The sequence below is a fragment of the Nicotiana sylvestris genome, chromosome 3 (assembly GCF_000393655.2).
Source record: "Nicotiana sylvestris chromosome 3, ASM39365v2, whole genome shotgun sequence".
Classification (NCBI taxonomy): Eukaryota; Viridiplantae; Streptophyta; class Magnoliopsida; order Solanales; family Solanaceae; genus Nicotiana; species Nicotiana sylvestris.
In genome coordinates, this window is record NC_091059.1 from 205,038,006 (window position 1) to 205,061,252 (window position 23,247).

Below are 23,247 nucleotides of genomic sequence, written 5' to 3' on the forward strand. Positions count from 1 at the left end.
AAGTCTTAAATGTTATATTGGACCTGTACCGGGCTCCAAAACCAACATACTGGCTCGATACCAACATGATCAAGCATTATTCAATTTCATTAAATCCTTATTCGATTCCGGGCATACGCCCAGGTCCCATATTTTCCTACGGACCATCCGGAACCGTCAAAACACAAGTCCGAGTCCGTTTACTAGAAATGGTGATCAATGTCAAACTTAGCCTTTTAAGAAAATCTTAGGGAATCAAGTGTGCCTATTTCAACCCAAACTCTTCCAAATCCCGAATCAACCATCCTCGCAGGTCGTAAATTAGTTAAAGCAAGTGCGGGAAGTCTTATTTAGGGGGACAAGATTCTAAAAAGCGAAAAGACCTGTCGGGTCGTTATAATTTTTATAATGAACTACATAAAACACTATCCTAAAATTATAATTGATATTTTAATATCAATAGCTAATAACAAACACAATTACTAGCTATTATAATTCGTCAAATTGTAATAATATTACAAGATCCATCAGTCCATATAAAAAATGATAGTAACTAGTTAATGTCTCCTTTTCAAATTAGATGAGGTACTTTTTCTTTTAGTATGTTCCAAAATAAACGACACATTTCTAAATTTAGAAATAATTCAACTTTAAACTCTTCATTTTACCCATTTTACCCTTAATAAGAAGTCTTTATAATCACACAAATGTCATGGCCCCACAAAGCTTTTACCCCTTAAGCTTCTAAGACCACAAGTTTTAAAAGTCTTTTTTTTTCTTAAATTCTGTGGCGAGTCAAACTAACCCATCTAAATTGAAACGGAAGGAGTATTATGTAATATAATTTTCCCACATTATACGAACAATCTCTTCACGACGAGCGTACTATCAGATGAGCGAGAAGATGAAGCAACATTGTTATAAAATAATAAATGTTGGGTTCTTTTATAAAATATAAAAGTTTGGAGCAATTTTTAAATTTTTTAAAAAATATAAAAGTAATATTTTGGACCAAAACCAGCTATTGAGATGGTTTTGGGATTTGAAAATTTTCCAAAATATAAATAAAATTTATAAAAAAACATGTATTTGCCAAAAAAAAAAAAATTGGAAAAAATTTGGCAAAATCTATGGCCAAACAGGTCTTTAGTGTTCCCAAACAACAATGTTGTGCAGCCAAACGAGCCCTGATAATTAACATCATTCCACATTTGCCCCCGTTTGATTGTTGAATGACCTTCTTGTTCTACTCGCCCGTCCCTTCCCCAATCTCTGCTTTTCTCTTCCAAGCGCGAGCAGCCATTGGAAACTCAATTGTCTATGTCCGATCAAAGATTACGATCGGCCTCAATTGAATTCTAGAAAACAGAAATAAGAAAAGGAATTCTACGAGTTCTTCAATATGATGACGCGGTCGTCTTCTGGTCAAATCAACATCGCGGCGCGTACGAAGAAACTCGATGTAGATAATCGAATCTCTCTGAGAATTTACTATCGGATCGCTGATAATGTCCTCAAACAGGTCTTCCTTTTTCTATTACCTACTTTATGAATTTTTATCCTTATTTGCATATTTTTTTTTTTGAATTCTTAACTAAGTGAAATTTAGATCGCCTGTCCAAGGATCAAGGTTTTATCATTGAATGCACAGCTCTTAAGCTTGAAACTTGAATTACTGACATCTCCACTCAACGTATATTTGGTTTTTAGACATACTGAAAATTATTGGCCGCTGTAGGGTTTTCATTTGAGAACTATTGATAGATTTTTATTATTGTTGTCGTTGTTATAATTATCATTATTTTGAATTTCTTGAAATTATTTATCATATCCTTAATTGGAAATTAGTAGTGAGCAGATGCCATACTTCAGAATCATTTTTTTTAATCTCTAGGATTACCACTACCAAGAGTTCACCATTTACTTCTACCCTGCTTATAATGTTTTCTAGCTGAAATAAATAACTGGTGAACCAAAAAATGGAATGTTAATTTTAGGTGGTTGGGTGGTTCATGTTTTTGTTGAAAACTTGAAATAGACTAATAGAGCGAATGAAACTCTTCCACTCTGATATAGTTAGGGAAATGCATGCTCATTTCTTAGGTCAGGTACATAGCTTCGATACTGGCTTTGCATCAGGGTTAGTTCTGACCCTATTCCAAGTCAAATAGCACATGGGACTCCCTTACTCTATTTATACTCTTGTTTGGTATAGATTCGATTTCTGAATTTACTGCATAGTACAGAAGAATTGGCAGTCATGGATGTCATAGTGTTGCTTGAGTGCTAAACAGATGCAGTAGCTAGTTTTAAGCTGGGATATTGGTATACAGTGACATTACCATATTATTGAAGTTGTCATGTCTCCTTAAGTTAATTGCTTATACTTTTTCCAATAACTATCACATCTGTATGCTGCTTGTGCGTTCTTGATCTGAAAAGCCCTTGCTAGTTCATCTCTGCTAGCCAAAAAGTGATCCCTTCGATTTGATCGACCTGCCATACTGTTATAGAAATATAGTGTGCTATCCCTTGTTATTTCTCTAGAGCCTCTTCTTTGCATTCTTCATATTTCTCAACTATAGCATGGTACTTGTTTGGTGGTGCACTTTTGTCTGTCGTACTTATGTTTTGATATGCCAATGATTAGTAACTTTTAAGTCATTTTATGACTCTTGTCGTCCATCAAATATCTTTCTATACTAAAGTGCTTTGCTATTAGGTAATTGTTTATGTAGTAACTTTCTGTTTGAATTCATATTCCTCTTTATTCTCTAGAGTCTAGACTGATATTGCAGGAAATGATATATTTTCCATATTGTAGGCTGACATTTTCCGCTCAGAGGGAGACGTCATAGATTTATATGTCATGCTTCTTAGATTCTCAAGGTGAGAAGGGAAGTCGAATGACCCAAAGCTATATTTTGTTTCAGGTTAATGTCAGAAGCTTGCACTGAGCTTTATTATTCGTTATGCTTAATTTTCTGATGTGGTTTTGCAATGTTAGAAGCTCTCCCTTATTTCAAACTTTGAGTAGCCAAACCCTTTTTCTTTGTACTACAGAGTTGACCAAGCTGCCCTATTGGATAATAGTATTATTTCCTAAGAAACAAATTTGTTAGTTGCGGATGCCTCAAAGTGTTTTTTTTCCTAATCACTTGCTAACTTAAGGTACAGAGAAGCATAGAAAAATACTTTATCTAAATTGAGTTTTCCAAAACTTGCTTGGATTAATCAGATTTGTTAAAAATGAGTTTTAAAAGTTTGTTAGTAATATTTGATTTTTTTTATTCGTTTTGAATTCATATTCTTATCCAGTGAGCTAGTAAGTTAATTTATGTGGAGAAAAAGATTTTGGCTACTCAAAACTTTGAAATGTGGGAGGTTTTCCAATTCAAATTAAAGATGGGTTATGTCTGATAGAGTAACATCAAGTTAGGGCCTTGTAATTAACCCTAAGTTTTAAGGTTATTTTCTATTTAAACTAGAGCCTCTAGATTGAATTACAAAGTGATTCTGATGATTTGGATGTGCTAAATACTTTCTTTTTAAATTGCTGTTTTCTTCTGTTTAAGTTTGGTCTCTGAGACAATACCATGCCATCGAGATTATCGAGCATCACTGCAGAGCAACAAAATTTATCTAAAAAAGGTAGACTTTCGATTCTGTCCTCAGTGTTCATGTGTAACCGTTCACTTAATCTGACTTTTTTGTGTCTGATCTCAAGAGATTACTAAATGCTGTGGCTGAGCTTGAGCAACTGAAGCCAATAGTTCAACAGAAACTCGAGGAGCTAAATAGAAAAAGCACATATCAAGTGAATAAGGGGAACAATCATCATCAAAATAATCTTTTAGGATTCTCAAGAGAGTTTTATCCAGCCAATAAGCAAAACCCAAAGGCTTATGGAACAACTAAGGTATGCATCCCGTACATGCTATTTATTAGCTGTCATTTTGTTCAAGCTTTCTTGTTTGGCTGCCTTGGATTTGGTCGTGATGTGTGCATATTTGGTTTTGAGGATTCTATTTGTCTTTCATATTTTCTTGAAAGTGTATCGATTTCCAGTGTGGAGTGCTCCAGAAATCAAGAGATGCATTGGAATTGTTAAGAAACTGTTTGTTTTAAGCTTACCAAAGTGATACGCAATTCCACTAAGGTGTCTGTTTCAAGAAAATTCCACTAAGGGGCTTGCTAGAAACAAAACTTTTAAGTTTTGGGAAAAGTTTGGTGCATCATTGCCAAAGGTTGTTTCATCTTCCTAAAGTTGAAAATTTGTGGTGTGTTAAATTGGCTAGAATATTTTATTTAAGATAATGTAAAAGGTGGTGAACAAAACATTGAAACACTAGATTCATGGGTCTGAGTTGGACCTTGTAGTGTCAATTCTACAGTAATTCCATTGCTTTGTTTTGAATATGCTTCATAACCATAGATACCACGATCCATAGAGACGAGGTGTTTGATTGTACAGCTTGTGTTAATGGTCTGTTCTGATGGATGTTGTCTCTGCATCTCACAGGTAGCAGCACCTGTTGTTCGAGATTTTGTGTCTCAAGTCCCAAGAACCCAGCAGTTTTTGCTTGTGAACCCAGTAAATGAGCAGATGCGCCATTTGTAAGTTTCTCCAATAAGGACTACTCTGTAGTTAGATGCAATGTGCCTGATCAAGGCACTTCAGTTGCATGGAGTAGTTGCTTAATTCTGGCCCTAGTCTGCGGCTCTCGCTAAACTTGAATTTTGCACGTGGAATCTCTTCATTTTACAATGCTTATAAATGAACCATCCGCAGACTTTAGTGTGAGATAGATGTCTTTGTAGCTGTTATTCCTTGGAAACTACAAATCATGATTTTCTTTTATTTTAATAAGGCCCTGGGCATTGAATATTAAAGATACATTTTGCATTGCCATGCTAGATAAAGACATTTCAGAAGTAATTGCATTAGCTTTAACCTGTCCATAAAAAGCAACAAACACAAATCTACACACTGAAAACATATAGTACAGCAGTTGCAAGTAAAATTTTTTCCTAGGCTGGCGTGATGTGTTGATTAAAAACAATAATGGACGAGGTAGAATGCATTTGTTAAGGTGAAAATGAGCTTATTTTTGCTGGATGTCACATATTTGTTCAATGTTACTCTTCTTTATTTGCTTATTTTTCTGTTTGCTTTTCTAGGTCACTTAGTATACCGCGTCCAAAGGATGAAACTCTGACCAGACATTCCATCCTGGGTCCAAATGGACTTCGAGGACAGTGGCAACCTCCAGCTAGTGACAGAGGGGTATGAAGGATGTTTTAGTGTTTTTAGCATAGTAAAATACAATTGTAGTCCTCAAGCTAGTGACAGGGAAGCATGAAGGATGTTTTTATATTTTTCACATAGTAAAGTACAATTTTAATCGTCATAAGTGAGATCATGAAATTCTGATGCAGTTGTCCTAGTCACGCATTTCTTTTATGATTAATTCATTCTCATGCGTCTATGCGACCAAATTCTGGCACAAGTTTGGCAACGCTTGAGAGACATGTAATGTTTCGTCAGAGAAGAAAATTTAGCGAAAAACCAGCCACCACCGCCACCTTCATCAATTCCTTCCTTCTGCCCCAGATAACTCAACACTTTTGCATCTCCTCACCTTTCCAGCCTTTCTTCATCTTCCTTGTGCCCTACCCACCTTCAATCTCTCCTTTCTGGTAGGGGTGAAGAGTTCTATTCCCCTATTATAATTTATTTAAATTATCAGGAAAGATGGGCACCCTATACTGGAAGGCTGACCCAATGAATATATAAGGATTGAGTGAATAGTAGATTGGAGCAATTTACCGGGTTGATGACTCAAATTTGTGAATTTTCTGCTCTTGGAATTAACAGTATCAATCCTTTAACCCTCTCAGTGATCCTAACCTCAAAGGATGCACCATTAGAGGGGTTACCGCAAAAAAGAGCTAATATGACAATAGAGGTGGTAGCTCTGCATTCTCTTCGGTAGGACGCGGAACTACCGAAGCAGAGCAGGTTACGGGGGGGGGGGTATCATGGCAGTCCTTTTCCTTCGTTAAATCTGGGTGGGAAGGGTTGTGCGTTGAGCCATGTGCTCTTTGTGCTAAACAATTTGCCAGAGGCTACTATGCTTTCCTCACACTCTTTTCCTCTATTTTTGTTCTCTGTGCTCTTTCTTCGTTATCTGGTCTACCGTCTATGATCATAGGTAATTAGACATAAGTGAAGCCCTCTGGGGATGGATAGGCATAGATTGGGAGTCGTGAGTCCTGACAAACAAACGTTTCACAAGAATTGTAAGGACTATAAGTCTAACTGTAGAAATACAACTTCTGTTCTTAAATGCAGGTGTCTTATCCAAGTAATGTTGACTTCACTCCTGTTCTAATCCCCAGGTGAGGTTCTTAATTGTTGATTTATTTTCAACATGTTTTATGTGCAAAATGTTTTAGCTGTTGCAAAACATATTTGTAATGACATTTTTAGGGCTTTAATACAGTCCTGAGCTACTAACAGATAAATTTGTTTTTGGTAGTATAAATTTATTCTGCCAGTGTGGTTAGATTTGAGTTTTGAGTATACTTTCTTAATCCTTGAAGGGAAAACAGGCTCCTGCAGCCTCTAGAAAATGAATCCTTGGATAAAAAGGATGACGTCAGTTCAGAATGTGGAAAACCATGTCTGGAATCTACGTTACCGGTAGATAGTGACAAGCCAGTGCTGCGTCTTGAAGAACCTGCTTCATTGATTTCCTTTGATACAGAAGAAAGCCCTCTACAATCAGAAATCATTAGACAACCGTCTCCTCCACCTGTTCTTGCAGAGGTACAAGATTTGATGCCACCTGCATCATCTCCAGTCGATGAGGTGGAATGTGGATTGGTTAAATCATCCCCTGATGGCCTAATCTGCTCTGAAGACCCATTGCAATTGCACATTGTGAGAGTTTTATACATTTTACTATTCAACTTTTTGGTTGTCCAGTTCCTTATCACCTTTTCTTTTGTCTTACATTGTTGAATACTTTTACCTATTTTCATTTTGTAGTCAACATCTCTGATGGATGCATTCATGAAGCTAGCCAAGTCCAATACTAACAAAAATCTGGAAACCTGTGGTGTTCTTGCTGGATCACTTGTATGTCCCTTTAATTTCTTATCATTGTGTTTTCAGTTCCAATCTCTTTGTAGCTCTATCATCATCCACACTATTGCTTGTTTCAGAAAAATCGAAGATTTTATGTCACAGCTCTCATCATTCCCAAGCAGGAATCAACATCAGATTCGGTGAGTGAGAGTCCTTTATATTATTCATTAAGAAAAAAGGCTCCTTGCACCCCTCTTTGGAGGGGTTTCCTGGAAAGTATTCTGATCAAATTCTTTCTGAGCAGTGTCAAACTACAAATGAGGAGGAAATATTTGAAGTTCAAGATAAGCAATCACTGTTTCCTCTTGGGTGGATTCATGTAAGTGTACTTTGTGAGGATCCTAGTCCTTGATAAATTACTTCCGAATTGTGCTGTCATCTTAATATAAACTATTGTACCAGGTCAGCTTTCAGTTTCTGTGATCTGGTGAAGCTTGCTATGCTTCTGTAAGAAAATATGTAGAAACAAGTAAAGAACTATCAAGTAACACTATTAGAACACCTAGCATACTCATTGTAGTTTATTGAGTCATAACAGAGACATACTTTGTAATGTTGTCGTGTACCTTCTACAAGTTATTTTACATAATCTGTTCCAGTAACATCATATGGTATTGTATCTCAAAAGAACGTTGAATAGTTTATACTCCATGATACAATTAAATTCAAGTAATGACTCTTTACTTTCCATTGTTTTACAGACGCATCCAACGCAATCATGTTTCATGTCATCCATTGATGTTCATACCCAGTACTCATATCAGGTTTCTGTACTTGAATTCTTTACTTCCCCAACCGGGATATCTCTCATTTGTCTATGAAGACCGAGGAAAATGTTGTATCTTATTTTCTTATCAATAAAAAGAAAAGACTCAGGCAATGTTTACATGGCCTATTACACCTGGATTTATGTTTAACCTATTACATACTCCCTCCGGTCCACAATAAGTGACCAATTTGCTTTGGGCACACCCATTAAGAAAATACTAAATTCTAGACGAAAATAGTTAGTGTGACTAAACTACCCTTCATTAAATGTTGCACCATAGTTATAGTAGCACTTGCTTCTCTTCTCAAATGTGAGGAGTAAATGACTTTTTAGGGATACATACGTAAGGGTAATTTTGGAAAAACAAATTGAATTTTTTCTTGATTATATAAATGGACACTTGTTTTGGACCAAAATAAAAAAACAAACTGGTCACTTATTGTGGACCGGAGGGAGTACCATTTTATTGTTGATATGATTTTAATATTTTATGCCTGATCCTAGATTCACTTATTTCCTTTACTACTGATTAAACAGATCATGTTGCCTGAAGCTATTGCAATTGTAATGGCCCCAAGAGATAGTTCAAGGTAAAATAGCCTCAATCTCTGGTGAAGTACATTTTGTTCTTCATGTAATACCTTTTTTAGGTTACTTTTGGTACATGGATGGAAGTGGGAAATGACAATCTTCCCTTCTATGCCTAGTTAATGTAGATCTAACTAATCCATGGTATTCTAATCCTAGAACTCATGGAATATTCCGATTGACGAATCCGGGTGGTATGACAGTTATACGACAATGTCCGAGGCGTGGTTTTCATCCGCATGACCCCCCTCCTGATGGTAGCCCAATTTATAAGCATTGTGCAGATGTCTATATGGATTCTAAATTGAAGTTCGACGTCATTGATCTTCGATGATTGCAATCATAGATTAATCAGATACATCTTTCATCATGATCCTTGTTTGTTTTGCCTTTGCAATATTGGTTGGTCTACAAGATGTCAATACATAATCCGTGAATACTCAATTTGATATTGCTGTTACCGGGCAACTCTTGAAGCTGCAGCTTGTATGCAGGTAAAGGTTGTAAAAGGTTCGTGCCTGGCATTTTTCTCAAAAAGGTTCATGCCTGGCATTCTTGCAGATATAATAGAACTGCATCATTGAATACTTATAATATAAACAATCTTTGTAAATAGAAATTCTTTTTCAGGCATCATGTGTGTAAACTTGCAAAATATTCTCAACACTATTGACATCTTAGTTGTAACTGTGCATCAGTTATCCTATGTACTTTGTGAATATAGTTCTGCTGGTTCTTGTCCTAGACTTTACCGACCGGCTGTTTTTCTTTACATTTTAGGAAGGATTATTTTGTAGTTATCTATTTTGCATCATTCCATCCACAGCTTTATGGTGCTCAAATTCCAATGATCCCATCCATGATATTTCCTATTGCTTTGTTTAGGGGCCCTGATTAATGTAGGAAGAAGTGTCCTTCAGGAAATCTGCAGTGACATATTTGCTGCATTTGTTTGAGTCAGCTGTATTGGTCTGTATTATGTAGAATCGTTTCTTTTTCCCTCAGTTTTTTCTGTGTTTGTTCTCTTAAATCGTGTTTCCATTTTTATCGGAAGAGAGTTGGGGTTGAGTTTCAGTTTGTTTTGTTTGTGTTGGGTAAATTGAGTGATCCGTTGTTTATTGTGGTTGAGGCAGCCCAAATTTTGGGGTTGGGCAAAGAAAGGCAGAATGAAGCGAAGCATGACCATTGGGGTGGAATCAGCCAATGTGGATTGATCTCTCAATTCTTTCGAGTCTGGAATAACATGAATTTTCGCCTTGATTAGCTCTACTGGAGACTAAAAGTAGCTCCTTGATTTGACATACTTTTGTCTTGTTTCTCTTTGAGTGCAACAAGTAACTGATTCCGGGCCCCTGTTAGTAAGGCTTGTGAATGCCATGAGTTGTGGCCAACAGGCCGAGGATTCTATGGCTTGGGAAGCCAAAGAGGTGGCCTTAGTTACAGATATGGACAACTTGCTCACATGTCAAGTGTCAAATATGGTTCGGCTGTCAAAACCTTGAAACATGACAAGCTCTGGGTGAACGAGGGTTGTCATTCATCGATGTATACCTTACACCATGGCTGGTCCATCTGTTCTATGGATCTCGACTTCTCATCGTCCTCGCTTTCAAAGATCATTTCCATGATTACCTCTTAACAATTAAAAAAGAAGGCTCGTTGCCATGATTGACATTTTCTAGCTAAAATGATGTTAAGTATTTCTGCCTCGCTCTTTCTTTTTTAAGAAGTAAGAAACAATGTTGGAGGGTTCGATACATCAGTGCGAGCTCTTAATCTTATTACCCGTTGACCCAACCGTAACTTTTGTTGTGGTTGGCAATACAAGAAAAAGAAAAAGTATGCTGTTTTTATCTCCGTCGGCTTCTACATAAAAGGAGAAAATAAAATAAGAAATGGTTCTTCTGTTATCTTTTCTAGCACGCTGAGCAATGTATTGCTTCTTGCTAGACCCTTAAAAACCCAGTTTATATAAATCTAGATTTTGAGTATGGGGAAGAAATGAAAAAAGGACTGAATTCTCTCAGTTAAGCTTTTCTTCTCCCTTCTACTGTTCTCTTAATTGCACCGAGTATGATCTATTGATTACGTTGGCAGTAATATTGTTGTGTTCAATCTCTGTTCCTTCCAAAGTAAAATCCGTGATAACTGAGTCGATGCAAATCCAATTTAGTGACGTCACTTCAATTTTAGAACTTTAGTTCTAAAGCTGGTACATATGTTCAGTGTTGACAATAGAAGCTAGTGAGGAAGCTGGGGATCTAGCCTTTTTCGCTACGGGTTCTGAACCTAGTATTTTTCATACGGAATATAATATATATGTGAAAAACTACTAAATTTTCAACAAGTAATACTAGATTTAAACCCCTGATTTTAAAAATACAATATGTTCAGCACTAAAAACTTTAAATGTCGTACTCATCATGTTAAAATCTCGGATTCGCTTGTCAAGAACGTCTAACATTGAACTAGTTTTGGCTTAAATGACACCCACATCTCTATGTTCTAGATGGAAGTGGTTGAAAAAAGGAAATAATCATCTATACTTCCTAGCGTGAGACCAAATCAATGAATTGTTGCCGAGCACAATGGCAAACTCTCACGCTGTTCGCAGAAGAACTTTCAAAGCCAAACTACATGTATTCTTTGCTTAATATGTTGTTTTCATATGATTGTTGAGAAGAAAATGGACAACATGTCTTCAGTAGCAGAATCAATCCAATATATCTGAAACTTTCAACACAACCTTTCAACTAATTCCAATTGAAATATACTAATGCTTATTCACTCATATCAATCCACAATACTTCTATTATATTTTATATCCAAGGGAAGTAACAAAAGTCAAATAGCAAAATTAAAGGTTTTCAATATCTTATTTTTGGGGGGTCACTAACAGATAATCACATTTAATAGTATAGTGTGGGAACCAGTCTATTAACACAGGTACGATTTGGATAGCGCTCAGGGCAAGTAATTATTATTAAATGTTGTTTGACTTGACCTAAGTATAACCCAATAAATTCACCTTCCCCTACTAATGATTGTCATCATTTTTATTGAAGCATGACACTGATCATTATAGAGAGCGTTGAAGTTAGGTTTGATGTCCCTGTAGAAATACGTATAATTGAATTTAATCCGAAATGAAAGTATTTATACGATACGCAAATGTATCTTATTTAATTCCAATTACCTAATAGTGATAAAATTTACTTAATATTTATCTTAATTAACTATGAAAAGTTGGTCAAGGTTCAATCGAGATGAATTATGTCAGGCGGCCAAGTTATGTTGTTAGCAATTACAAATCAATGATGGATGTTAGATTATCCAGTGAAAGGGGCCTATAATCAACAATTTCCAAGTGTTACTTGATCGTGTTTCAATAATTAAACATACTTAACCTAATTGTACGAGCCATCATGATTCTTCTTCTGCGAGATATTTAAGATTTTCATTTCTTATTTTTTATCTTTTTATTTTATACTCCCTCCGTTCAATTTAATTGTCCATTTTTTACTTTACACCCCTTTTAAGAAAAAATAAATGAAGTAGGTATTTTATAATATTATCCATAATAATAATAGCATTTCCAGAAGTCTTGAAAAATAATTTAGGAAATTAGTAGTTAGTGATAAAGATAAAATATGAAGAAAAAAAAAAGAAAATTATTTTTCTCTTGATTTGCTAAAAATGGACAGGTAAAATTCAAAATATATTTTTAGTATAATGAATAACCTAAAGTGAACGGATGGAGTACTATCTATTTGTATGGTGTGTGTTCAAAACACATATGACCTGCCTTGTTAAATGTAGTTTACTGAGAATTCATTAATCTGAGCTGGTTGTCTAGAGACAGTCAAATAAGGAAAGAAAAGAAAAAATAGAAAAGAAGAAGAAGGAATAATTAAGTTGGTGGTTGAGTTAGCAGACACCAAAAAGTCAAGAGAATTAAGAAGGGAGTTAATCACAACTTCCCTCTTCTACTAAAATGTTACCAAGATTTTCTTGCAGTCACTTTCCCAAAAAAATGTAAAAACAAGACCAAGGAAAACAGGGGGGGGGGGGGTGTTAAGAACAAGAAAGAAATAGAGAAAAGACCCTAAATTAAAATCATCCAAAATTTACTGATATGATTAATTCTAATATATACTCATCGTAAAAGTCTACAATGGAAGATTTTAGCAGCTTCTTACCTAAAAGGACTACTTTCTCAAGAGTTCTAAAAAGATACTTTAGTTAAGTGTAAGGGTGTGTTTTGTATGGAGGAAAATATTTTTCTGGAAATGTTTTACATATTTCTTATGTTTGGTTGGCTTAAATGTTTTAAAAAATATTTTCCTTGTATAGTCATTTTACTCCAATTGAAAGAAAATATTTTCTTTATCAAGAGAAGGGAATTTTTTTTTTAAAACTCCTTCTCAACCTTCCCCACCCTATTCCCCATCCTCACCGACCCTTCCCACACCCATCCACCCAAACCCCTCTCTCCAAAAAGGTTTTTTTTTTCAAATTTTAGTTTTTTTTCCATCACCACCCACCCTATTTTTTTCCCCACTACCCCTCCCCCCCCCCAAAATTATACTTTTTTTACTTTTTTTGTAATTTCAAATTTCTGTGTTTTTCGTTTTTCGGCACCACCCACCCCCCACCTACCCCCCGACACAAAAAAAAGTTATTTTTAAATTATTTCTTTTGTGATTTTCAAATTTCTGTTTTTTCGTTTTTCTGCACCCTCCCCCTCCCCTCCCCCCACCCCACCCCACCCCACCCCACCTCCTCTCCCCCAACACACACACCCCACAAAAAAAGTTTTTTTTTTACTTTTTTTTTAAATTTCAAATTTCTATTTTTTTTGTTTTATTGTCCCCCCTCCCCCCGGGAAATTTATATATATTTTCAGTTTTAGTTTTTTCATCTTTCGATTTACAGGTTCGAAATTTTACGAGTTCCAAAGTTATGAGTTCAGAGGTTTACGTGTTTGAAAGTTTACGGGTTTAGAAATTATAAAGTTTACGGGTTCGAAAGTTCGCGGTTTCGAAAGTTTAACGGTTCAGAAGTTTATGAAATTTGTGGGTTCGGAAGGTTGTTGGTTCGAAGTTTATGACTTCATGTTTATTGTATCTAAATTATTTATGAATACTCTTGAGAAGTTATTTTCCTTAATTTGCATACCAAACACCGGAAATTGAATAAAATTACTACTTGTTTATATTTTTTATACCAAACACACCCTAAAGCAACATTATTATTCAACAACATCCAAATTGACTGGATAAGAAATTGCTTGTGCTTCAAGATAGAAGCCAACATCTTGGCTATCGTAGTCGAGTGGTAATAAACCTTTATTTGGAATGTGGAAAATTACTCATTGTCCTTTTGGCACATGACTCAAACTTGTAGCGACAAAAAGCAAGAAAATAATATAATATGTATGCTAGTATATGAACAGAATAAATGATCTAGTCTGTATGTTGCTCCAAAGTGTTGGAAAATCATTCCTAGAGTTTTCAAAGTATAATTTGATATTATTGGACATTGTCATGTGTTCCGATCCATAGTCTTGCTAAAAATTTAAGTTATATTTGTTGATGGGGTTAAAAAAAAAGACCATTAATTCACTTATAAGGTCAATTAAGTGTAAATCTTTGTAATAAACATTAGTATTTAATAACCTGGTAAAATTATTAAGTAACTAACTTGCTATTAAATGTTAAAATAAATTAATGGTGTAAAAAATAATTTCATACGTCAGAGTATATCATATGGGTATAAGAGTGATTCCTTGCTTCCTAAAAGGTAAAAAAGATTTTCTTTACCGTAATAGGAAAGTTAACACTTTGCACTTTTAACACTGTCAAGTCTGATCTTAGTTAAACCAAAAAAATGTCTGATCTTAGACTTACCATTAATCTTTAACAATGATGCGGAATAAGCTGTATTAATAGTGTATGGATTAGTAATACAGGGTCAATAATGTAATTATTAGTTATGTAGAAATTATTTCTTATCCACTGTTTGGTGTGATGTATTAAAAATTAAAGTACATTACATAATTTTTAAGAAAATTAGTTGTTTACAAAAATGTCTTCCATATTCTTTAGCTTTAAGAGACACAATTTTGTCTTTAACCATGCTAATACATGCATCAATAGTCTTTGTATTGCTAATACCATAGTTTGATATGTATTAATTATACATAAAATAATACCAAATAGGTTATATAACTAATGCTTGTATTAGCTATACATAGGTTGAAAAAGTGTATCAAACAAGGTATTACTAATACGCAAAGCTAATGCATGCATTATTTTCTTTAATGCACTCTACCAAACGATCTCTAAGTCTCATCTTAGACTTGCAATTGATCTTTAAGCTTTAAGGGGTCATTTGGTTGGGAAACAAGCTACCCATGATTAATTATTTAGGAATTAGTTATCCATCCTCCTATAGGGATAAAAAAATATATATTACAATTCCGAGATAATTAATCTCGGAATTAATTATATCACAATTTATCTCAAACAAATATGAAATAAAATCTCAAATTTAATCTCGGGATTAATTATTCCTCTCGTCAGTGTGGTAGTATTTGTTTTTGACACAAAAGCCACCAGCCTTGTCGACTACAAGTGAAGTGCCCCAGAATTCAAACCACCTATATTAGCTTCTCTCCTTTTGACTTCTGAAAACCATTCTGTCAAAAACTTTTCCTTTTTCCTCAAATATGGCAGTGTTCCCACATCACATTTGAATCTTGTCCTCTTACCACAACTATCCCACCGCCTTAGATTTTTTTCTTTCTGTCCTTTCAATAATTGAACCAAGAAAACAAAAACCATGGCCATTGATATGATCTCTGAAGCTCCAAGCTTAACCACAAGTCCAAGAATCTCTTTTTCCCATAATCTTTGCCACAAAGATATTGCTACTACTACTAATGCCAGTAATGATTTTAATTCTGAATTTGATTTCTGTATTAGCAGTAGCACAGATACAGAAACTTCCTCAGCAGATGAGCTGTTTTCAGATGGCTTAATTCGTCCTCTTCAACTTCAAGAAAAGTTCGTCACTTCTTCAAAACAGTTTCCTTTATCAAAGACTCAAACTTTATTTAATTCTATTCCGCCCCTTCCAGTTTCCTCATCAGAAAATGAAATTTCAAAGCAAGAAATCAAATCAGAGCAGCAACAAAAGAATCTATCTAATTCTATTTCCTTTTGGGGTATTAAGAGAAGTAGTAGTGTTCATTGTGTTAATACACATAAAAAAAGCTCATTTTGGTCATTACCTTTATTATCCCGAAGCAATTCTACTGGTTCAGTTCCTAATTCAAAGCAATCAGTACAGAAACAAAGTAGTGCGCAATGGAAACAAATGAAGAATTCATCATCAGCAGCAGCAGCTAGTTTTTATACATCTCAAAAGCCACCATTGAGAAAGAATTATGGTAATGCTATTCGGATTAGTCCAATTCTGAATGTTCCATTTGGTTTGGGGTCTCTGTTTTGCAATGGGAAAGATAATAAGAAGAGTAAGAAATGATTTTTGTGTGTTTCGGTTATTCTCATAACTTTAATGAAATTACATCACATTTTGTTATTAATTCAAGTTTTTTCATGATTTTTTTTATTCTTTTTAGTCATTCAACATAAGCAAAGAATCTGTGTTCTGTTCTGGATATTTGCAGAAGTTGGGTACATCCTTAGTTTCAATTTAGACAACTTAGTTTGACTCGGCACGTGAGAGAAAAGGAAGTTTTTGAAATTTATGGTTTAAAAGCTTAATGGGTAAAATCTTTGTGGAGCTATGATATTTGTTTGTTTATAAAAGCTTCTTATTAAGGATAAAATGGATTAAAATGAAGAGTTTAAAGTTAAATTATTTTCAATCGTAGAAATTTGGCATTCTTTTTTAGACGGAATAATAAGGAAAGTGTGTCGTATAAATTGAAAAGGGGGAGTACTATTTTATCTCATGTGACTTATCCAAACTATTTAGGGGTGAAATTCAAAAATAGCCAGATTACAAGTGGTAATTGAAAAATAGTATAGTTTCAAAAGTAATCGAAATTTAGTCATTTTTCATATAAAGATAAATGTGAACGAAAATACTGTTCAAATACTAGTCAATTTTGCAAACGCTGTCTATTTTTTAATTATCCGTCTGAAAACTGGCTAGCACGTGCTATTTTCACATTATTTAGGGGTCGTTTAGTGGAGAAATAAGTTATCTCAGGATTAATTATACCGATATAATTATTTCGGGATTATTATCGCACCCTCCTATAGGGATAAAAATAATACTATAATTTCGGGATTAGTTATATTGCATTTTTATCGCAATCAAATGTGAGATAAATTCATCTTGTATTTAATTCCGAAATTAATTATCTCTTATCCCGTACCAAACGAACCCTTAAAAATGTAGTTATCTCAGTATTGTTTACTTAACTTTCCCAAGAAAGTCATAGGTTAAGGCAACATACAGACATAGCAACCTTATTTCATAGTTGTCTACTGTGGTTTCTTCCCTTTAATTAATTTTGTCTTGATATATAAAGGGGCTTCATATTGATCTCAAGATTACTTTTCTGTCATTTATGTTTATCTTTTCGAAGGCGAGCCTTGAGCAACAAAGAAGTTTTTTCTGGGTGATCTATAGGTTACGGGTTCGAGTTTTGAAAGCAGCTGCAGATATTTGCATTAAGTTAGACTATCTATATCATTAGCCTTTGGGGTGCGGTCCTTCTTTGGACCCTGTGTGAACACGAGATGTTTTATGCACATTAAATTAAACTATTTATATTATTATAGGATGCGACTCTTCTTTGAACCCTGTGTGAACGCGAAATATTTTATCCAATATTTTTTTTATGTTTATCTTTTTCCTAAGATGTTATATTTTGATTAGGTTGAAACTTTTGAGGAGTGGTTTACTGTTGAAAAGAGACCTTTGACAGGCTGACAGCAAGCCATATTAAGCAAGCAGGATAGTCAAATAAATAAGAGTAGTATAACTCAGCAAGTGAATTAAAGTATACCAATATCATGAGTTAAAAGCAGGTTGTTTTAGGCCAGCCGAATTGGTAGATAAGTAAACTTAAGAATCATTCATTAATCATTATGCTCTGCACGACTAGATACTTAATACTCTTTTTTCAAATCTCTACTACAATTAGTGGTGGTTCATAAAATGAGATCTTTATAGCTTGTTTGGCCAAAAAATCAGTTTATTTTGATAGGTATTTTTAAATAATTAAAGTACTTTTGGTGAGAAGCAATTTGTGTTTCGCTAATTAATTTGAAAATCACTTCTAAGCAGCAATTGGTGTTTGACCAAGCTTTTAAAAAGTACTTCTAAATATATTTTTTTCAAAATTACTTCTCAAAAAAGTGCTTTCGGAAAGAAACTACTTTTTTCTGCTTATCCCAAAATGCTTATACTTCTCCTCAAAAACACTTTTTTTTCTTTCTAAAAGCTGAACAAACTTTTCAACTTAAAAGATTTTTTTTTTTTTTTTCATTTTTCAAAGGTTGAATAAGCTTGGCCAAAAAGGCTATTAGTCTAAACCAGCTAGAATTCAAGCTTAATGTTTGTAACCGCTTCTAGTTTACTTTGCTTTGGGAGGTGGAATAGTAGATGGCAATAGGCAGTCCTACTGACTATCATGAGTTGATGACTGTAACCTTTTTTTCAGCAAGCTAATATCATCACTTGGAATCATATATACTGCTGAATGCTTGTCATGTTAGCTTAAAATCTTAAACCAATTTTTATGTAAAAATATAATGAGATTTATCACTTTTTATGATGACCTAATTTCCAAAAATTTCACTCACCCCATTTCGGACGAAAATCTTTTCTCTTCAAATAGCGAGGTTAGTGTTTCTGAAATACTATCTTTTGTTAAAGTAAAATACGTTCGTCTTCGCGCCAATAAGAGGATTCGAATTACGCGATGAACTAAAAATTAAATAAAGGAAATAGACTATCTCAAAGTTCACAGTGGGTTGGTTTTGATGTTTTAGTTCTTCGTACTAGGGCTGTGCACAATATGGTAAATAAATACCGAATTACCGTATCGAAACGGAAACTTTTGATATATGGTATTCGGTATTTTAGTATTTGATTTAAGTTTTTAAAATAATTTGGTATTAAGTATGGTATCTGATATTTAAAAAAATAATACCGAAACACCGATATTGTACCGAAATATATACTAAATTACACATTATAGATATTATTGACTGACATACTATACACAATACTTTTTTTTGGCATTCACGTTGAGGTTGGTAGTAAAGCTCATGTACTTATTTAGGAAAATGGAGGAACAAGGTAGGATGCAGATTCTAACTCTTACTCTCTAGGTTGTCAAGTTGTTTAAAGTAATGTTTCAACGGTTTTAGGGTCTTTCTTACTCCATTACTCTTGTATTGTTGTTGCATATATTGGATTAGTCCTTGTTGTATTATCTAATTTCAATAATTAACTCTAAGTAAGTAACGTGATATTTTCAATGATCAAATGTATTCTTTTATGTACCTTTTTTCTCTTAGTTGATACTTGATGTTTGGACAAAGATTTTGTCAAAGGTCAGGTGAGCTTAGAACGTTTTCATTAATTACATTAATTAAGAATATTATACTCTATGGCTCTATACACTAGTTAATATTCAATTCGAATAAATTCAATTACCAAAACGTACTGAAAGTAATTAGGTATGGTATTGGTAAAGCATTTTAAGAAATCGAATACCGAAAATACCGAACCGAAATGACTAAATACCATACCATACCGACCTTTTTTGAGAAAAAAGAGTGCATTTTACAACATACGTAAGGGCATCTCCAATAGCAACTACATTTGCTATAATGCAAGTGATTTTTGGAGTAATTGGTCTCCAATGCTGCTGTATTTTTTGCTGCAAAATGGGGATGAATAGTGTCACTCCAAAACTCCATATTACTTTATTATTATTATTATTATTTAACTCTTTTAATTTATCTCTTTATATATACCTTTTTTTTGGTAACTAAACATTTTTATTTACCAAGTAATATTTACAAAACATTTCCATTCTTAGTTTGATCTTGGACACAAATCCCAGGTTCAAACTGTACCTCTCAATAATATGTCTTCTAACTACTATCCTAATTATATATCCATACAAACATTAGGGTAGTAATTAAGAACTAATAATCTCTTCTTCAACCTTTGCATCATGCTGCCTCGATCATGAATTTTTTGGACTAGTTGTCGAACAATTGCTTTAATGCTCCTCTGTTTCTCTTGGAATATCCTTGAGTTCCTCTCTTGCCATATGCAATAGACTGTACCAGCTAGGGTCATTCTGTACACTTGTGTTGTAGAGCTCCTTCCTTTGTAATGACTTGCAGCCCATTCTAACTCTTGCCCTCATTCCATCACCTACCTCTGGAGTCCTTGCCACTGCAGTAGTGTTCTCCATATTCTTGCTGAGTAAGAACATTTAAAAAACAAATGCTCAATGATTTCTTTTGCTTTGTTACATAGTATGCACATTGTATTCTCAACACAGTCCCATTTGTTTAGTCTATCTCGTGTTAGCAATCTTCTGTGAGCAGCCATTAGTAGCGTAAACTTCCACTTAGGCAGTCCTGCATTGTTGCATGTAATTCTCCACTATGAAACTTTAGTAAATTCTCCTCTAAGCTTCAAATACGTTGCCTTGGTTGAAAACTTGTCCATCTGCATAAATTCTTCTTCTGTCAGCCCAACTTCCTCAACTTTCTTCTTTGCCTTCAATATCTTTTGAACCACCCATGATGCTTGCTTTGGGGTTCCACCTGCAGTCATGTATCTTTTGTAGCAGAGGTGCACCCATTGTATCCATATTTTATCTTCCTTTATGCTAAGGTTCCAAAGTAGCTTACATATAGATGTTTTATTCCAGATTCCTATGTCCAGTATATTCAAACCTCGAGCTACTTTTGGCCAGCATAATCTGTCCCAAGCCAACAATGCTTTCTTTGTGACTTCTACCCCTCCAGTCCATAGGAATCTCCTGCATATACTCTCTATTACTTGGATCAATTTCTTTGGCAACATAAATACTTGTGACCAAAATACTTGTATAGAAAATAATACACTCTTGATTAGTTGAATTCTGCCTGCATAAGATAAGAATCTGACAGTCCATGATTGAATTCTTCCCAATATCTTTTCTATCAATAGTTGACACTGTACCACTGATAATCTTTTAGTACTTAGAGGAACCCCCAGGTACCTCACAGGTATTGATCCTTTACAAAAGCCTAGGATTTGTAAGATCTCCTGTTATCTATCCTCACTAACTCCACCAAAGAAGACTGAGCTCTTGCTAGTGTTTGCAACTAGGCTAGAAGTTTTAGAGAATTCTTGAAAGCATTGATAGAGTAGTTGTACAGATATAGTGCCACCTCTGCAGAAAAGCAACAGATCATCCGCAAAATTGAGTTGTACTATGTTCATCTTAGCATACTTAGGATGGTAATTGAAACTTGGATTCATCTTCAATGTCTTTAGTGTTCTTGTCAAGTACTCCATAGCCAATACAAATAGATATGGAGACAATGGGTCTCCCTGCCTCTGTCCCTTCCTTGCATGAAATGGTAGTATATACTGCTTATTGATAATGATAGAGTAAGATACACTTCTCACACACTTCATAATCCAGTTGACAAATCTCCCAGACATTTGTAAATTTTCTAGAACTTGTTCTATATTGTCACGACCCAAATCCCAGTCGTGATGGCGCCCAACACACTACTAGGCAAGCCCGACCATTATTCAACACTTAACCCAATTTATCAAAAATAGCGGAAAGAAATATCAATTAAGCAAGATTAAAGTACTGAAGAATTTAACAAAATACACAATATAATCTCACTAGGACCCGGTGTCACGAATCTGAGCCTCTAGAATACAGAATATCATCCTAATACATGGTATATCCAAAGTCTGATAATGCGGAAATAAAGAGATAGGATAGGAGGGAGAAGATCAATGGCTGCGAACGCCGTGCAGCTACCTCGATACTCCCAGAGGCTGGATCTGCTGATCAACTGGATCTACTGAGCCTGAGACTGCCCTGGATCTGCACACAAGGTGCAGGGAGTAAAGTGAGTACTCCGACCCAGTGAGTAATAAAAGTAACTACAGTCCGAAGATAAGAAAATCCAGTAAATACACAAAGTAAGCTAAAATCCAAATATACAGCAACATATGGAACTGAGCAGCTAAACAACAGTATAAATACAAATACATGAATGCAATGCAATGCATATGATGGTACATTCCAGTACCCACTGCGGCGTGCAGCCCGAGCCATCCATATTTATTTATCGTCGACGACGCTCACTAGGGGTGTGTACAGACTCCGGAGGGGCTCCTACAGCCCAAACGCAATATCTTGGCCAGTCATTGTTACCTGACCGGTCAACCATTGTTACCTGACCAATTTATATCATATAGTGCCATTATTACCACTGTTCAAGTATATCATCCAGTGTCATTGTTACCACTATTTCAAGTATATCACACAGTGTCATTGTTACTACTATTTCAAGTGTATCATACAGTGTCATTGTTACCACTGTTTCAAGTCACTTTATAATCAGTCCAGAAAATAATATAATAAGCCAATTGGGCATTTACAAAACAGAAGTTCCCAACCCGGAATACATTTAAAAATATCATTTAAGTTTTCAACACTTAGAATTATGGCTGAGTTTGCAAAACAACATTTAAAACCTTGGACTGAAATTAAATGATATGCAAATCATGCTAAGCAGTAATATCAATCCTCGAAGGATTTTACAAATCGGCACAAGGCCCCAAACATGGCATCAAGCCCAGTAATATCAATGAAGTATGTGTATCAATCACCAGTATAGTATAAACATCACACGGGATGGACCAAGTCACAATCCCCAATAGTATCCGACCCCGCACTCGCCATGGAGTGCGTGTCACACCTCAATATAGCGCTACGATGTGAAAATCCGGGGTTTCAAACCCTCAAAACAGCATTTACATCTATTACTCACCTTAAGATGGCCAAAAGTCTACTCTACGATGCCCTTTCCTTTCGAATCGACCTCCTCGCACGTCGAATCTTGCCAAAACCACAAGGAATATATTACAATAGGCTAAAGGAATATAACCCAATCGAAAAGACTCGAAAAATATCGAAAATCACGAAATTTGCAAAACTCGAGCCCTGGGCCCACTTCTCGAAAAATTACGAAAGTCACATCACCGGATTCCTCGTCTCGTCACGAGTCCGTACATATAAAATTTATCAAAATCGGAGTTCATTTGACTCCTCAAATCACCAAATCTTATTTTCAAATCTCTAGGCCTAAATTCTCAATTTTTCTACAATTTCCATGCTCAAATCCATACAAAATTGATGTACTTAACTCAAAATAGGTGGGGATAACTTACCTTCACATTGATGATAAAAATCCCCTCTTGAAGCTCCCCAAAAATCGTCCATACTTTGAAGATATGAAGAAAAGTGAGCTAAATCCGTGTATAAAAGAATCTGTCTGTGCTTCGTCGAGTTGTACCTTGCACTTGTGCTATACAAGTTGTACATCCTATTAAAATTATTCCTTGTCGGACACCTTCTGTTTAAACACCCATAACGTCTTGTATAAATATCTAAATGACAAACGGTTTGAAGATTTAGAAACTAGACTCAAAGATCTTTAATTTGATAGGTTGT

The 23,247-nt window shown here is 34.9% G+C and overlaps 2 protein-coding genes and 1 long non-coding RNA gene across 4 annotated transcripts; 2 read left to right on the forward strand and 1 right to left on the reverse strand.

Annotated features, from left to right (window-relative positions):
* Positions 1 to 1,227: 1,227 nt before the first annotated feature.
* On the forward strand, positions 1,228 to 9,240 carry LOC104226769 (AMSH-like ubiquitin thioesterase 1). 2 transcript variants are annotated; one of them, XM_009778828.2, is made up of 14 exons: positions 1,228 to 1,501; positions 2,804 to 2,868; positions 3,555 to 3,630; positions 3,707 to 3,898; positions 4,502 to 4,596; positions 5,161 to 5,266; positions 6,335 to 6,381; positions 6,586 to 6,925; positions 7,034 to 7,123; positions 7,210 to 7,272; positions 7,377 to 7,451; positions 7,834 to 7,896; positions 8,439 to 8,491; positions 8,649 to 9,240. In XM_009778828.2, exons 1-14 carry the CDS (start codon positions 1,382 to 1,384, stop codon positions 8,821 to 8,823), a joined length of 1,560 nt encoding a protein of 519 aa, XP_009777130.1. In that variant the 5' UTR covers positions 1,228 to 1,381; the 3' UTR covers positions 8,824 to 9,240. The 2 variants fall into 2 exon arrangements, with proteins under 2 accessions (XP_009777130.1, XP_009777131.1); XM_009778829.2 differs by having other exon boundaries at positions 6,595 to 6,925.
* A 6,092-nt stretch (positions 9,241 to 15,332) lies between these two features.
* Positions 15,333 to 16,037, forward strand: LOC104226771 (uncharacterized). The gene has a single exon (XM_009778830.2). It carries the CDS (start codon positions 15,333 to 15,335, stop codon positions 16,035 to 16,037), a length of 705 nt encoding a protein of 234 aa, XP_009777132.1.
* A 5,526-nt stretch (positions 16,038 to 21,563) lies between these two features.
* LOC138888713 (uncharacterized) lies at positions 21,564 to 23,008 on the reverse strand. The gene is made up of 3 exons (XR_011405982.1): positions 22,965 to 23,008; positions 22,565 to 22,632; positions 21,564 to 21,612 (listed from the first exon to the last, which is right to left on the reverse strand). It is a non-coding gene; the product is annotated as an uncharacterized lncRNA (long non-coding RNA).
* Positions 23,009 to 23,247: the final 239 nt, after the last annotated feature.

Coding starts and splice junctions, on each gene's coding strand:
- LOC104226769 (XM_009778828.2), top strand. CDS start 1,382: ATGATGACGCGGTCGTCTTCTGGTCAAATCAACATCGCGGCGCGTACG. Junction 5,267..6,334: donor CTCCAGCTAGTGACAGAGGG/GTATGAAGGATG, acceptor TCTTAAATGCAG/GTGTCTTATCCAAGTAATGT. Junction 7,124..7,209: donor GTGTTCTTGCTGGATCACTT/GTATGTCCCTTT, acceptor TGCTTGTTTCAG/AAAAATCGAAGATTTTATGT.
- LOC104226771 (XM_009778830.2), top strand. CDS start 15,333: ATGGCCATTGATATGATCTCTGAAGCTCCAAGCTTAACCACAAGTCCA.